The 16,573-nt window shown below is 44.8% G+C and overlaps 1 protein-coding gene across 2 annotated transcripts in view; it reads right to left on the bottom strand.

The window, feature by feature from the left end:
• Positions 1-16,573, bottom strand: part of srms (src-related kinase lacking C-terminal regulatory tyrosine and N-terminal myristylation sites) — a 50,059-nt gene that overhangs the window by 10,684 nt on the left and 22,802 nt on the right. The window contains exon 5 of one of the 2 annotated variants that reach the window (XM_060938060.1): positions 11,172-11,330. The exons of the other annotated variant lie outside the window; for it this stretch is intronic. Within the exon in view, the coding sequence (XP_060794043.1) occupies positions 11,172-11,330 (159 nt within the window). The remainder of the gene's footprint in view (positions 1-11,171; positions 11,331-16,573) is intronic. 2 annotated transcript variants of the gene reach the window in all.

Genomic DNA, 16,573 nt, shown 5'->3' with positions numbered 1-16,573 from the left:
AAAACATATGAGTCAGCATCTTTGCAGAGGAAGGACTCTGGTACTGTTCCTGAAGTAAAAGAAGACATCTTTAATGAAATTGTCTTATTAGGGTGATACAAAATTCTGTTCAAAGTCCAGGATAATATCATGATAGTCTTTGCTGTTGGTTTTCATACCAAGTAGTAAAAATATATTTTGATGTTCAGATCAAAATATTGTTTCATTTACAGATTAAACAAAAAAAAAATCTATGATTACTGGAATCCCAGAGAAGGGAAACCATTCATTCATATTCTGTAACTGCTTTATCCTGGTCAGGGTCACAGTGGATCCTGACCCTCTAACAGGAACACTCAACACAAGGCAAGGATACACCCTGGATGGGACAGCAGTCTATCATTGGGCATAACACACACACACATTTTTACACTTCTTCCTGCCTAGGGGAAATCCGAAGTGAAGGATGAACCACACTGAACATGACTTCACATGAACTGGTTGCAGACAAATGGCATTTACCCACAAGTTAAAGGAAGTAGCCAAAATATCAGAAGTAAACTGTAACTGATTCTCACTCTACATGTAGCAATTCTAATACATGCAGAAGTGATGCAGAATATCAGTTCTTTAATAAAGTGTTTGGCAATATTGTAAAAAAAAATCCTTTTACATTTTTAAAGACTTTAAGGTGTTTCAGTAAGACTAATTTGCATAATTTTTTTCCTACATACAAAAAACCCCCCAAACTTCCGTATGTAATTGGGAATTACTGGGATTCTCCAACTGCACCCATAAGTTCCTCAAGTACAGCATATTTCCTTCAAGAATTTAAGCTTTGAGAGTGACAAATGACTTAGCTCATGGTTTCATTATTTTACATGAATCAGCTAATACCTGTTCAGGTTTGGTACAGCAACAGGTTATAACAATTACATCATACTTACAGTACTGTGCAAAAGTCTTAGGTACCCTATTTTTTCATACAAACTTTGTTATAGATTTCTATTTTATGACTTCTACATTATCGAGTCAGTACAAAAACATTTTTAGAGTTCCAAATGTTCATTCTCCAGCACAAAATTAAATGTTATAGAAAACAATGCTTGTATCTGAGCAGAATATTGCATAAGAGACCACTTTTCAGATTAAAAAAGAAAACATAATGAAGGCTACTGGGTTTTAGTGCAAAATTAAGAAGCAAGTATGACAGTCAAAGTGCCCAGAAGAACTGTGGCTGGTTCTGTAAGATGCTCAGTAAAACCTACAGCTCATTTCCTTATAAAACGGCACTCATCGTACCTAAGACTACTATTTTTTTTTTAAAGCAAAGGGTCGTCTCACACCAAATATTGACTGTTTCATTTATTATGGCTTTCTGCTGTTTATAGTATTTTTTTTAATGTTGATACAATTCATTTCATTATTTTTTAAGCCATTTTTGGTCTACAGCATTCCTTTACATGTGCCTAAGACTTTTGCATAGTACTATGTCTGTCTGTCTGTCTGTCTGTCTGTCTGTCTGTCTGTCTGTCTGTCTGTCTGTCTGTCAATCAATCAATCAGTCAATCAGTCAATCAATCATGTAATTGTTATAACCTGTTGCTGTACCAGACCTGAACATGTATTGAAACCACGAGCACAGTCATTTCTTATTCCTCATTCTCATGTACAAATTTGTTTGTGTAGTTCATTGATGTACTGTGGGAGATTTCAAAAGGATAACTGCATGTATGTGATCTAGTCAGTGTAGTCAGCCTCAGGTATGGGTAGAAAAAAAAATGTAAATAAGTTTGTCTGTTATTGTGCTAATTTTCTCAGTAACCACAAACCACCAAATTTATCTGGCCGGGGTTGGTTTTGTTTTGTTTTTTTGGTTTAATAAATCCTGAAACTTTCTGATTGTTTTGAGACACTGAGGCATAATTTAGAAAAACCTTCTAATTCATAAGACATGCCCTTTGGTCAAAAGTGGCTTTCAGACTGAGTAAATTCCATTGTAGGTACAAAATTAATCAATTTGCCTACACACCCCTTTCATTTGCATTAAGGTAGTGACTCCTCAGATTCATTAATGCAGAGCAAAACGTACACAATGTGCTATTCTGCTTATTTGGAGGACTCAACTATTCGGACGTTATTAGTAAATCAGCTTGCACACTTTTTGGTGTCATAGAGTTTGCATGTGTTTTTAACACACACACACACACACACACACACACACACACACACACACACACACACACACACACACAAGTAAATTAGGGACTGTAACTGTTGAAATCACAGTAGAAAATTTTGTTTATCTTCTTTCTTATATTTTTGTGTTAATGGCACTCAATATGTGATATGTGTGTGGGCGGCAGGGGCGCAGATAGGATTTTTGAACTGGGGGGGACTGAGCTGTCAGCAAATGATTCCATTTTGTGTGTATGTGTGTATATATATATATATATATATATATATATATATATATATATATATATATATATATATATATATATACACTACCGTTCAAAAGTTTGGGGTCACTTTGAAATGTCCTTATTTTTGAAAGAAAAGCACTGTTCTTTTCAATGAAGATCACTTTAAACTAATCAGAAATACACTCTATACATTGCTAATGTGGTAAATGACTATTCTAGCTGCAAATGCCTGGTTTTTTGTGCAATATCTCCATAGGTGTATAGAGGCCCATTTCCAGCAACTATCACTCCAGTGTTCTAATGGTACAATGTGTTTGCTCATTGCCTCAGAAGGCTAATGGATGATTAGAAAACCCTTGTACAATCATGTTAGCACAGCTGAAAACAGTTGAGCTCTTTAGAGAAGCTATAAAACTGACCTTCCTTTGAGCAGATTGAGTTTCTGGAGCATCACATTTGTGGGGTCGATTAAATGCTCAAAATGGCCAGAAAAATGTCTTGACTATATTTTCTATTCATTTTACAACTTATGGTGGTAAATAAAAGTGTGACTTTTCATGGAAAACACAAAATTGTCTGGGTGACCCCAAACTTTTGAACGGTAGTGTGTATACATGTTATTTCACCTCCCTCACTGCCATCACCAGGAACTACCTGCAGGCCAGGACAATGATAACATTTTAACATAGCCTATGGAAATCCAAAGTTTACACATTATCATCACGCACAGAAATTGCAAAACTGGTTTTAAAACTGCTAAGTTCCAACTGTTAAACATAGCGAGAGGCTGGGCTACGTGTGTGTGTGTAAAGTGTAAACCAGTGCATCCTGACTTTCTAACTATGCCTGTGTGTTGCGTGAGCGGCAGTCAGTCAACAACTCTTCGCAAAGTTTCCTTATGAAACAATATGCTGGCTGAAATTATGGCAGGGAACGCCAGATTAAACATTAAAACTGCCTTCTGAGCACTGTATCTACAGGCTACCACCGAAAGAAGGAGGCTACCAGAAAGGCTTCTCTACTCCGTATGATTTTACTTTCACTACGACATTACTTTGAACAGACTATCAAAAAATTGCAAGGTAATATGATAAAGTAAGGCACAGTTTACTTACAGTCGGGTTTTTTTTTTTTGAAAAAATGATGCAATCGTTTTCTGCCTTTTGGCACCCTTCATCATGCCGTGTTGGGGTCCTGAACTAGGAGGCGCTGTCCCCGATATGCCTGTCAAACTTGTGGGTAACCATAGCAACCAAGCTCGAGCTCGCAACCTGTGCAGTCTGCGCAGTTGCAACTATGTCTGTACTGCTGTGCACCTCAATAAACCGAATGGTAATTAGTCTTTTGATTTTTCCGTGAGGTTTGCCTTATGCAAAGAAAGACAGCATAGATGTTTTTTCCTCCCTATAAGTGGGGGGGACCGAACGAGGTGAATTTAAATCTGGGTGGGACGAATCCCCCCCGTCCCCCCCTCTATCTGTGCCCGTGGTGGGCGGCACAGTGGTGTAGTGGTTAGCGCTGTCACCTCACAGCAAGAAGGTCCGGGTTCGAGCCCTGTGGCCGGCGAGGGCCTTTCTGTGTGGAGTTTGCATGTTCTCCCCGTGTCCGCGTGGGTTTCCTCCGGGTGCTCCGGTTTCCCCCACAGTCCAAAGACATGCAAGTTAGGTTAACTGGTGACTCTAAGTTGACCGTAGGTGTGAATGTGAGTGTGAATGGTTGTCTGTGTCTATGTGTCAGCCCTGTGATGACCTGGCGACTTGTCCAGGGTGTACCCTGCCTTTCACCCGTAGTCAGCTGGGATAGGCTCCAGCTTGCCTGCGACCCTGTAGAACAGGATAAAGCAGCTAGAGATAATGAGATGAGATATATGTGTGTGTGTGTGTGTTTTAATGGCACTCAAGAATACCTGAAATAATTTACGTTATTTTGGCCACTGTATGGTCAAAAGTTTGTGGACACTTGACCATCACACCACAGTCTGTCCTTGTATATCCCATTTCAAAACCATGGGCATTAAAATTGAGTTGTTCCCCCTTTGTTGTCTGTGAAGGTTCTCAGTCATCCAGGTCATCATAAACCTGAATAACTGAGAACCTGGATCAGTTGAGAACTGAAGAAGCCTTTCGGATGAGAAGTGAAACGTCTTCAAGAATTTCAAGCAAGTCCAGTTGCCTTCTTTCGCACCTACGGTTTCCCCTTTTTTTTGTTAAAACAGCCTTCACTCTTTGAGAACTTTTCCACTAGATTTTGTAACGTGGTTGTGGATGTTTTGTACCCATTGAGCCAAAAGAGCATTACGGGAACGGTCTGTTGTCAGGTGAGAAGGCATGACACACACACATCCAGTTCATCCCAAAGGTGTACAGCTGGATTCAGGTTAGGACTCTGTGTAGGCCACTCATATTTTATGCACCAACTCTGGCAAACCATGCCTTCATGGACCTCGCTTTGTCCAAAAATGTGGAACATGTTTGGGCCCCTTAGTTCCAGTGTATAGTGTAGCTACTCCAAGTAGCAATCCCTCCATATATCCTTTGAATTATGTTCCTGATCAAACCTGTAGTCACCTGTAGATTATTTTCAAAGGACTACAGCACTGTCAAAGAGAAAACTTTAGTCGCCTTTCTTCCTCTGAGTCCTGGCAACCTTTCCACCACACCACACTTTAATGATTGCTTTTTTTCCATTAAAGTCCCAGCTTATTATTCAGTAATTTAACTCAAAGCACATTATTCAGTAACTACGCGTACTACGAATCATTCATTGATTACAGTGAAACTAATATGAAAAGTGTATCGTTACAAGAATAAGGAATGTAAATCTGAATCTGCCAAAGGAGTCAGGATTCAGCTCCTCTGTTAATTCCACAGGCAAGGCAAGTGTCTGGATTTAGCACTGTTCTATTTCAGGTGATAATAAAGATAGAACAACATTCTCACCCGGCACCAAAGTTTAAATTAGTTAAGTAATTATGTAGCATAGCTGAGCTCTATACTGCTAAAGCTTTATGTCTGGTTTGTTACATACAGTAATGAACATACTTTGTTCTTCAGTAAATGCTGACAGTATTATTTCAAGGAAGCTACAGACATATTGTCACAGTGACTGTCAGGAAACAACTAGGCTTACATGATATAATCTTTATAACATTTACACACAGTAATAAACACCTGATAAAGTCAACATGTAGCAGTACGCAAGAGTGTATGTGTGGCAGTGGGGGCGTGGTCAAGCATCGGTCTGTGACCGGAGGGCGGAGTCAGGGAAGGTAAGTGGCAGAATCACTACACCTGATGTGAATTAACCTGTGTTTGTGTGTCTTCCCAGCAACCATGCCCTATATAAGGAGAGAGAGGGCAGAGGAAGGGAGCTCTCTCCCGCACCAGAAGACTTGTGTGTGTGTGTGTGTGTGTGTGTGTGTGTGTGTGTGTGTGCGCGCGCGCGCGCAACTGGGAGAGTGTGAAGTTAAAGCTGAAAAGCTAAAATAAAAGAGTTTTGGAACTCAGTTCTGGCCTGCTGTACTTCTGTGCTCCACCCACCCACTCTGACCTCTACAGTGGTGCTGAAACCTGGGACCAAGCACAGAAGAGAACAGCCCCATGGAGTCCTCCCCCTTCGCAGACCTGATCCACGCCCTCACCACGGCCCAACAGAGCCAGCACCAGGCGCTGCTCGCCCTCCAAAAGGAGCAAGAACAACGGTTTGAGGCCCTGGTGCTGGCGCAACAGGAAGATCGTCAGGTGTTCCGGCCACCATCTCCACCGCTGCAGGTCCACTCCACCTCACCCCGACGAAGATGGGCCCGCATGACGACCCCGAGGCCTTCCTCACGCTATTTGAACAAGCAGCAGAAGCCTCGGGGTGGCCGGTGGAACAGCGCGCGGTGCGCCTCCTCCCCCTGCTAACGGGCGAGGCACAGCTGGCCGCGCTACAGCTCCCTGCCGACAGCCGGCTGGTCTACACGGACCTGTGCCGGGCTGTCCTCCAGCGTGTGGGGCGCACCCCTGAACATCGTCAGCGCTTCCGCGCTCTGCGCCTAGAGGAGGTCGGCCGCCCATTCGCGTTTGGCCAGCAACTCCGGGACGCCTGCAGGCGGTGGCTGAGGGCTGACAACCGCGATGTCGAGAGAGTCGTCGACCTGGTGGCACTGGAGCAGTTCATCGCACAACTTCCCAAAGGAACGGCGGAGTGGGTCCAGTGCCATCGCCCGGCATCGCTGGATCAGGCCATCGAGTTGGCGGAGGATCATTTGGCGGCTGTTCCCGAGGCAGGATCACAGATCCCCTCTTCGCTTCTCTCCTCTCTCTCTCTCTCTTCCCCTCCCCTTCTGTGTCTCGTCCTCGCCCCGTTCCCCCACTGCGGAGGCGGGGGCCGGCTCCCTCACAGCTGGTCCGCCGCAGCCGTGGTGTCCTCCCGTTTCCCACTTCTGTGTCTGTCTCCCCCCCCCCCCCCCCCCCCCCTCAGGTGAGTGAGCCCCAGAGTACCGGTGCAGAGAGAAAGCCCGGGCCGGTTTGCTGGCGCTGCGGGGAGCCGGGCCACTTCCAACAGCAGTGCTCGGTGATGGAAGTGGGCACAGTGGTTCGGATCCCCGACGCGCCAGGAGCCGCCCTCGATCGGGCCGGAGCGTATCGCATACTGGTGAGTATCCAAGGGGATACATATCAGGCTTTGGTGGACTATGGCTGCAATCAGACCTCAATTCACCAAAGCCTGGTGCAAGACGAGGCATTGAGGGGAGCACAGGGGATGAAGGTGTTGTGTGCGCGCACGGGGATGTTCACAGCTACCCTTTAGTGTCAGTCTACATTTTTTTCAGAGGGGAAAAATTTAGAGTAAAGGCAGCAGTTAATCCTCGCCTCACCCACTCGATAATTTTGGGGACTGATTAGCCGGGATTCGGGGCATTAATGAGGCATTTAGTAAAGAGTGGGTCCTGCCGTAGTTCAGCAAGGGGAGGTCCCGGTGTCGCTTTGGCGGGAGCAGCTGTCACAGAGCCGTCTACGTCATCTCCGCGTCAGAGTGAGGAGCCACCGGCTCCTCCTCCCTCTCTCGGGGAATCCCTTGTGGATTTCCCATTAGAGCAGTCACGAGACGAGACTCTGCGGCATGCGTTTGACCAAGTGAGAGTAATCGATGGTCAAATGCTCCAGCCAAACGCCACCCCGTCCTTCCCTTATTTTTCTTTTATGAAGGATAGATTATACCGAGTGACGCAGGGCACTCAGACTTAAGAACAAATCACGCAGCTCTTGATTCCAAAAAGCCGCCGGGAATTGGTATTCCAGGCGGCTCACTTTAATCCCATGGCTGGACACTTAGGGCAGGATAAAACACTAGCCCGAATAATGGCCCGGTTCTATTGGCCAGGAATTCGCGGCGATGTCCGTAGGTGGTGTACGGCGTGCCGCGAATGCCAGTTAGTAAATCCAGCGGCCATTCCAAAAGCGCCTTTGTGCCCTCTCCCATTAATCGAGACCCCGTTTGAAAGAATTGGGATGGATCTCGTCGGGCCATTAGATCGGTCAGCACGAGGGTACTGCTTTATATTAGTTCTGGTGGACTATGCAACGCGATACCTGGAAGCAGTGCCTCTTCGCAATATCTCAGCACGCAGTATTGCAGAAGTACTCTTCTGCGTTATCTCCCGAGTTGGAATCCCGAAAGAGATTCTGACTGATCAAGGCACCTCGTTTATGTCACGAACACTGAACGAACTGTATGGGTTATTAGGTATTAAGCCGATCTGCACCAGCGTTTATCACCCACAAACGGACGGTTTAGTTGAACGATTCAATCGCACCCTCAAAAATATAATTAAGAAATTCGTAAGCGAGGATGCACGTAATTGGGATAAATGGCTCGAACCCTTGTTGTTTGCAGTACGAGAGGTCCCACCAGCCTCCACAGGGTTCTCCCCGTTCGAATTGTTATATGGGCGTAAGCTGCGCGGCATTTTAGACGTGCTGCGAGAAAATTGGGAGGAGGGACCTTCACCAAGTAAAAATGAAATTCAATACGTTATTGACCTGCGCGCAAAACTCCACACACTCACGCACCTAACCCAGGAGAATTTGTGGCAGGCCCAAGAATGGCAAACCCGCCTGTATGACAAGGGTACGCGCCTTAGGGAGTTCGCACCGGGAGATAAAGTACTCGTACTGTTGCCCACATCGAGCTCCAAATTAATCGCCAAGTGGCAAGGACACTTTGAGGTCACACAGCGAGTCGGGGACGTCGACTACGAGGTGAGGCGAACGGACAGGGGTGGGGCGCTACAGATTTACCACCTCAATCTACTCAAACTCTGGAACGAGGAGGTCCCCGTGGCGTTGGTGTCGGTGGTTCCGGAGAAGGCGGAGCTGGGGCTGGAGGTTCAAAAGGGAGTATTGGCATCGCGTACCTCTCCGGTCCCCTGTGGAGACCACCTCTCCCCGACACAACTCGCGGAGGTTGCCCAGTTGTAGACCGAATTTTCGGACGTGGTCTCGTCCCTGCCCGGCCGCACCAACCTCATAGAGCACCACATTGAGACACCCCCGGGGGTGGTAGTGTGTAGCCGCCCTTACAGGCTACCCGAACACAAGAAAAAAGTGGTTCGGGAAGAACTCGAGGCCATGCTCGAAATGGGCATCGTCAAGGAGTCCCACAGCGACTGGAGCAGCCCGGTGGTCTTGGTACCCAAGGCCGACAGGTCGGTCCGGTTCTGTGTAGACTATAAAAAAAAGTCAACGCGGTGTCTAAATTCGACGCGTACCCAATGCCTCATATTGATGAGTTGCTCGATCAACTAGGCACGGCTCGCTTTTACTCGACACTGGATTTGACAAAGGGTTATTGGCAGATCCCCTTGACTCCATTATCCCGAGAAAAAGCGGCCTTTTCCACACCGTTGGGCTTACACCAGTTTGTCACACTTTCTTTTGGGCTGTTTGGGGTGCCCGCTACGTTTCAGCGGCTGATGGATAGGGTCCTCCGCCCCCACGCCACCTATGCTGCCGCGTACCTTGATGACATCATTATTTATAGTAATGACTGGCCGCGGCACCTACAACACCTGAGGGCTATCCTTAGGTCGCTGAGGCGGGCGGGTCTCACAGCCAACCCATAGAAGTGTGTGATTGGGCGGGTGGAAGTACGGTATCTGGGCTTCCACTTGGGCAATGGGCAGGTGCATCCCCAAATTAACAAGACTGCAGCGATTGCGGCCTGCCCGAGGCCCAAGACCAAAAAGGGGGTGAGACAGTTCCTGGGGCTGGCTGGCAATTATCGTAGGTTTATACCTAATTATTCTGACGTCACCAGCCCGCTGACTGATCTCACTAAAAAGGGGGCACCAGATCCGGTCCAGTGGACGGAGCAATGCCAGCGGGCTTTTTCTGAGGTAAAGGCTGCACTGTGTGGGGGGACACTGTTACACTCCCCTGACTTTTCTCTCCCTTTTATATTGCAGACAGACACGTCGGACAGAGGGCTGGGGGCTGTTTTGTCCCAGGAGGTGGAGGGGGAGGATCGCCCAGTGCTGTACATTAGTTGGAAGCTGTCAGTGCGTGAGGGGCGCTACAGCACCATAGAGAAGGAGTGCCTGGCCATCAAGTGGGCAGTCCTCGCCCTCCATTACTACCTGCTGGGACGCCCTTTCACCCTCTGTTCGGACCACGCGCCCCTCCCGTGGCTCCACCGCATGAAGGATGCCAACGCGCGGATCACCCGTTGGTATCTGGCACTCCAACCCTTTAACTTCAAGGTGGTCCACAGGCCGGGGGCGCAGATGGTCGTGGCGGACTTTCTCTCCCGTCAGGGGGGGGGGGGGGAGTCGGCTGTGGGCCGGATGACTGCCCGGCCTGAGTCGGGCGGTGGGGGTATGTGGCAGTGGGGGCGTGGTCAAGCGTCGGTCTGTGACCGGAAGGTGGAGTCAGGGAAAGTAAGTGGCAGAATCACTTCACCTGATGTGAATTAACTTGTGTTTGTGTGTCTTCCCAGCAACCACACCCTATATAAGGAGAGAGAGGGCAGAGGAAGGGAGCTCTCTCTCGCACCAGAAGACTTGTGTGTGTGTGTGTGTGTGTGTGTGTGTGTGTGTGTGTGTGTGCGCACGACTGGGAGAGTGTGAAGTTAAAGCTGAAAAGCTAAAATAAGAGTTTTGGAACTCAGTTCTGGCCTGCCGTACTTCTGTGCTCCACCCACCCACTCTGACCTCTACAGTATGATTACTCTTATCTAATTTACAGACGTGTGACTTGAATAACATCTCCAGTGGAGCCTGTCTAAAGAACCATACAAGAAATAGCTACGATAAGTGAAATTATGGGCATTCAGCTTACAGCTTTCTTCACTTATGTGATTGTGTATTGCACCTTTGCACCTCACAACATGGAATACTTACTCCAGTAAGAGTGTTTTTAAAAAGACTATTTTGTAATTGGTAGATGCCTAATGTTTCATTTGGCTTTAGATTCTATTACAGTAAAGAACATATGGACCTTGTAAGATTGTATTCCATGAAATCAAAGTGGCGAAGTCGAAGGGTAAAGCGCTATTTGTTTCAAGAAGCAAAGAGCAAACTGTGATGTTTAATTTGAGAATAAATATATAGCTGTAATTTAAGGTCACATTTAAACTTTGGTTTCAAACCAAATTTGAATTTAATTGTTTTGTTTTAGAAGCAATGCGAAAATTAATATTCTCTCTGTTCTTATAATTAAGGAGTTATATTTTACTTCCAAATGCAAATTTCTTTCAAAAGAAGAGTTTTCTAGGATCACTCACTGGCAAGGTAGGACTTGAGGCTGCCTTTGGCCATGAGTTCAGTGATAATGTAGACAGGTTCTCCCCGTGTACACAGTGCGAGCAGCTGAATGAGCTTTGGGTGGTGCAGGTTTTTCAGTGCATGGACCTCCTTCACAAACTCGTCCAGTTTGGTGTCCTCTACAGGCAGGAGAGAGAGAAATAACAAATGTTTGCACAGCAGCTAAAATAGTTGACCTTTCAATCCTTTACATTACAATAGATTGTCATTTTCCAGTTAGCTCTGTTCAACTGGCACTTTTAACAATAATAAATGAGCGAGGTTATAACTCTGTGGATCCACTTTTATACCCGGATTATTCAATCTATTCAAACTGATTATCACCTCGCCCGGGACAGAGTCCACCAGGGGGCGAGGTATTGTTTTCGATTGGGTATCTCATCTCATCTCATCTCATCTCATCTCATCTCATTATCTCTAGCCGCTTTATCCTGTTCTACAGGGTCGCAGGCAAGCTGGAGCCTATCCCAGCTGACTACGGGTGAAAGGCGGGGTACACCCTGGACAAGTCGCCAGGTCATCACAGGGCTGACACATAGACACAGACAACCATTCACACACTCAGTCAATTTAGAGTCACCAGTTAACCTAACCTGCATGTCTTTGGACTGTGGGGGAAACCGCAAACTCCGCACAGAAAGGCCCTCGTCGGCCATGGGGCTTGAACCTGGACCTTCTTGCTGTGAGGCGAAAGTGCTAACCACTACACCACCATGCTGCCCCGATTGGGTTTCTTTATTTTTATTTTTTTGCTAACAATATTACAGGAAACCAGCTGGCTCAATCTTCATGAAACTTTCAGGATAGATGGGCATTGGTCTCAAATAGAACCTCCAACATTTTGAGGGTCATCCAGTCAAGGTCACCAAAAAGGTCAAAATCGTTTTTGTTGTGACTGCTGCCTCATATAGAGGTGCTAGCCACTACATCATCGTGCTGTAAGAGTGTAACAATCGTGCACTGCACATGTGCATACACATGTTCCGATTAAAATGGCCAGTGAATGTATACAATTTGGTTCACCATTTGAAATAAATGGACTAGACTAAAGAAATCGCTTTCAGACATGTTTATGCTTATTACAGAGGGAAAATGCGTTCCACTGAGCTCTAGCGCTGGGCCATTTCCGGGAAATAAGGGTTTGGGTCATGGCGACAGCGTGTGTATGTCAGCCTCGGTTTGGAGGTTTCAGTTTTGAAAACTGTAAGGGGAAGAGTTTAGGGCCATGAAGGCCAAGGGAAGGCGGCTAGAGCGCCTTTATAAGAAAACTGGCCTTACTATTCATCTTTCACTCTTCTCTGAACACATCACAAAGTATAAGGATGCTCTTAATGCTGCTCGATCCTCCTACTATGCTAACATCATTAAGAGTGGCAATCATAGACCCAAAACTCTGTTTAATACAATAAATAAACTTCTTCAGCCTCCTTCCTCAACCACTCCCAGTTCCCCTGCTCAGTGTCAGGATTTTTTGGATTTTTTCAAGGATAAAATTGTCAGTATTTACCAACACTTTCATTCTGAAATTCATTCTTCTATCCCGCTAGTAGCTCTTTCTCATAAAGCTGACTGCTGTCTCTCTGCTTTCTCTCCTGTTGATTCTTCTAAAGTATCAGGAATTATGACTAAGTCCTCCTCATGTCTGTTGGACCCTGCACCCACGGCACTTCTTAAATCTTGTGTATCTGCTATCTCCCCTTATATTGCTCATTTGATTAATCAGTGTTTTGCTTTAGGCACTGTTCCCATCTCCCTCAAAATTGCTTCAGTTACACCAATACTAAAGAAACCTGGTCTAGATTCTCTTTCACTGTCCAATTACAGACCCATTTCAAATCTCCCTTTCCTAGCTAAGGTAATGGAGAGAGTTGTAGCCTCTCAGCTTCATACTTTCCTTGCTCATAATGATCTCTATGAACCCTTTTAGTCAGGCTTTCGCAATATGCATAGCACTGAATCTGCTCTCTTAAGAGTTGTTAATGTAGGTGCATTTGGGTAATTGAGTGATCAATCTCATTAAATCTGAAGGTTAATAATTCAATTGAATCAGTCTCATTTGAATCGTTTAAATTGAAACAGTCTCACATTATCATTAAATCACTCATGGAATCAGTCTCATTACTTAATACCATTAATTTTGGTGCTTAATAATAAATTACCAAACAGCTAAATTATGGTATATTCCAAATTATTATGATCACTTACCATATTACATAAATCATATGCACCTTTTAGAATTCTTTGGAGATTGGGGACTTCAGAGATATTGGAACACAAATAAACACACAGTTTCAATAATAAATGAATTTATTATACCAAAGATAAAAATGAATAATGGCAGTTGAAATATATACAAACAGGGAGATATACTTGATGAGTGTGTGTGTGTGTGTGTGTGTGTGTGTGTGTGTGTGTGTGTGTGTGTGTGTGTTGTGGTGAAAACAAAAGATTAGCTTTGTGTGCTAATTAAGATGTGTTTGTGTGTGTCAGGCCTGGTGAGGCCTAGCTTGGTTGCTAGCTAAGACAAAGGAATGTTATCTAAGTAGAACAAAAGGATTAGCTCTGGTCGCTAACTCCACGTGTGTTTGTGGGGGAGGAGTTGACCACGTGGCTAGGCCTATGGCCTAGCAAAAGAAAGAAGCTAGTGTGGGATGCTAACTGAGGTGTGTTTGAGCACGTGATGAGGCCTAGATTAGCTTTGTGTTGCTAAGTGGACAGAAGAATTAGCCGTGTGGCTAGCTAAGGCCCAAGGACCCTACCTCGTGGAGTTAAAACAAAAGGTGTGTATGTGAGTGGGGGGGAGGACCGCCACGTGTTGGAGACAAAAGATTAGCTCTGTGTAGCTAACTCTACGTGGTGGAGGCCTTGTGATCCCTTGAGACAATACAATTAGCCCTGGAGGCTAATGGAACAAAAGAATTAGCCGTGTGTTTAGCTAAGGTGTTTGTGAGGCCTGTTGAGGCCTGTGACCACGTGTTTCTAAGTAACAAAGGACTAGCCGGTAGTTAACCCACTAGCTCATAACAATACTGAATCCACTGAAATCTTGATGCGGTCAAGATGTATAAGGAATTTAAGTATGTTAGTACGGAATAAAGAGAAGCATGCACAGCCTATCTATTAAACAATTGAGAGATTAAAACAAAACAGAACAATCAACAATTCAACACGCTACGTGTCGAACAGTGTAAACAATTAAACCGTTCGAGTTTAAATTCACACTACTTCAATAAAAGCTAATTCCTAAGACTAGTCTTTATGCCCAAAATTTGCCAGTCTTACTTAGTATCTTGCCTCTAGCAAGATTATGAAGAGATGTTCCGAGACTTTGGAGTTTCACCGTTGTGGAGGTCTCCGTGAATCGATTCCGTGGAGCAGAGGATCCCTTGGTTCGACGCGTGGTCGCTCGTGATGAGAAGAGAGTCTCTGATCAGAATAATGTGCACAGCTGTTTAATTAGGAGGAATTTCATCGCTCCTAATTTTTAATTGAACTGTTGGGCTGCAATCTGTATGTACTGATAATGAATAAACCGATTGTAACTCAAGCTGAGTTTAGAATCACGCGATCCGAGAATCTACCGTGGCCAAAGGTGAAAGGAAAGCACGAAACTCTGATTCTTGAGGAAAAGAAAAGACGTCTTTTTGGGTTTGCTCGCGGAGCGAGCAATTCCTCCCTGTGCCCGTGTTGAAATCACGGTGCCAAAAGAGGAGGAGCTAGGAGTTTCCGGGTGGTTTATGCTTTCATGGAGGATGTGACGTTGGTGATCCCGCCCCCACATGACGCAGGTCAATGCGGAAGCTGGTGATGGGAGTTGTAGTCCTTAAAGGGACTGTTGTAGTTCTTAAACGGACTGTGTATTGTACCTACATTAATGACCTCCTGCTCTCAACTGATGCTGGTCATCTCAATGTCCTTGTTCTCTTGGACTTCACAGCTGCCTTTGACACCGTACATCATGAGAGACTCATTTCCAGACTATCTTCTTTTGGTATTACTGGCTTAGCTTTATCCTGGTTTCAGTCATATCTAGCAAACAGGCAACAGTTTATTTCTATTGGTGTTCATAAATCATCCACTGCTACTGTTGCTCAAGGTGTGCCTCAGGGTTCTGTCCTTGGTCCCCTTCTTTTTATGTTATATGTTTCTCCTATAGGCCAGATTATTCGTAACCATGGCCTTAACTTTCATTGTTATGCTGATGATATTCAAATCTACATCACTATCACCCCTTCCATAGCCTCTGTTCAGCTGCTAAGGACTTGCATCATTGACCTTAAGCAATGGCTGCATAAGAACTGCCTTAAACTTAATGCTGGCAAAACGGAGGTTCTATTAGTAGGTACCAAAAGACAGGTTCAGAATTTCTCCAGTTTTACTATTGATGTTGATGGTGTGTCTATTCATCCTTCCCAAGTTATAAAAAACCTTGGAGTTATCTTTGACTCCACCCTTATGTTTGAACCCCATCTTAAACTAATTACTAAGAATGCTTTCTTTCACCTCCGCAATATTGCACGTCTCCGCCCTTTTCTCTTGGAAACTGATGCCAATATGTTGGTCAATGCATTTATTTTTTCTCGTCTTGACTATTGCAATTCTCTCTTTTATGGTCTCCCTGCTACATTGCTCAATCGCCTGCAGTACATCCAAAACTCAGCAGCAAGAGTCCTCACACTCACCAAGCGCACTGCTCACATCACTCCTGTTTTACAGCAACTGCATTGGTTGCCAGTTATCTCTCAGATCAAATACAAAATCTCTCGGATCAAATACAAAATCTTGCTTTTAACCTATAAAGCTCTTCATGGTTTCGCCCCTTCCTATCTCTGTGAGCTAATTCATTTGTACTGTCCCTCTCGCTCCCTCAGATCTTCTGTCTGTGGACTTCTGACTGTTCCACGTTTTAAACTGGCATCTATGGGTGGCAGATCATTTAGTGTTGCTGCTCCTAAACTTTGGAACTCGTTACCACAATCACTTTGTGACTGTTCCACTCTCTCTTCCTTCAAAGCTAACTTGAAAACTTTTCTCTTTACCTCACACTATTCTTCCTAGTTTTTTTTTTTTGGTGGTAACTCTTGTGTAAAGCGTCCTTGGGTTTGTGAAAGGCGCTATATAAATTGAAATTATTATTATTATTTTTTATTATTATAAGAGTAGAATAATATAAAGTACAGACACTTGGTATATTTTACTTCTGTGATTTTTAAATTGTTTATTTTTGGATTATGCGTCATTTTTGTGGCTACTGCCTCATAGAGTAAATATATATGCTATCTTTACTATATGGACATGGTATCAGAAAACAATTTTATTTATAAGCAGTAGCCACATGTACCCATAGGGTACCTATTTTTTT

The sequence above is a fragment of the Neoarius graeffei genome, chromosome 13, assembly GCF_027579695.1.
Source record: "Neoarius graeffei isolate fNeoGra1 chromosome 13, fNeoGra1.pri, whole genome shotgun sequence".
Taxonomy (NCBI): domain Eukaryota; kingdom Metazoa; phylum Chordata; class Actinopteri; order Siluriformes; family Ariidae; genus Neoarius; species Neoarius graeffei.
This window is presented reverse-complemented; position numbering and strand designations above follow the sequence as displayed.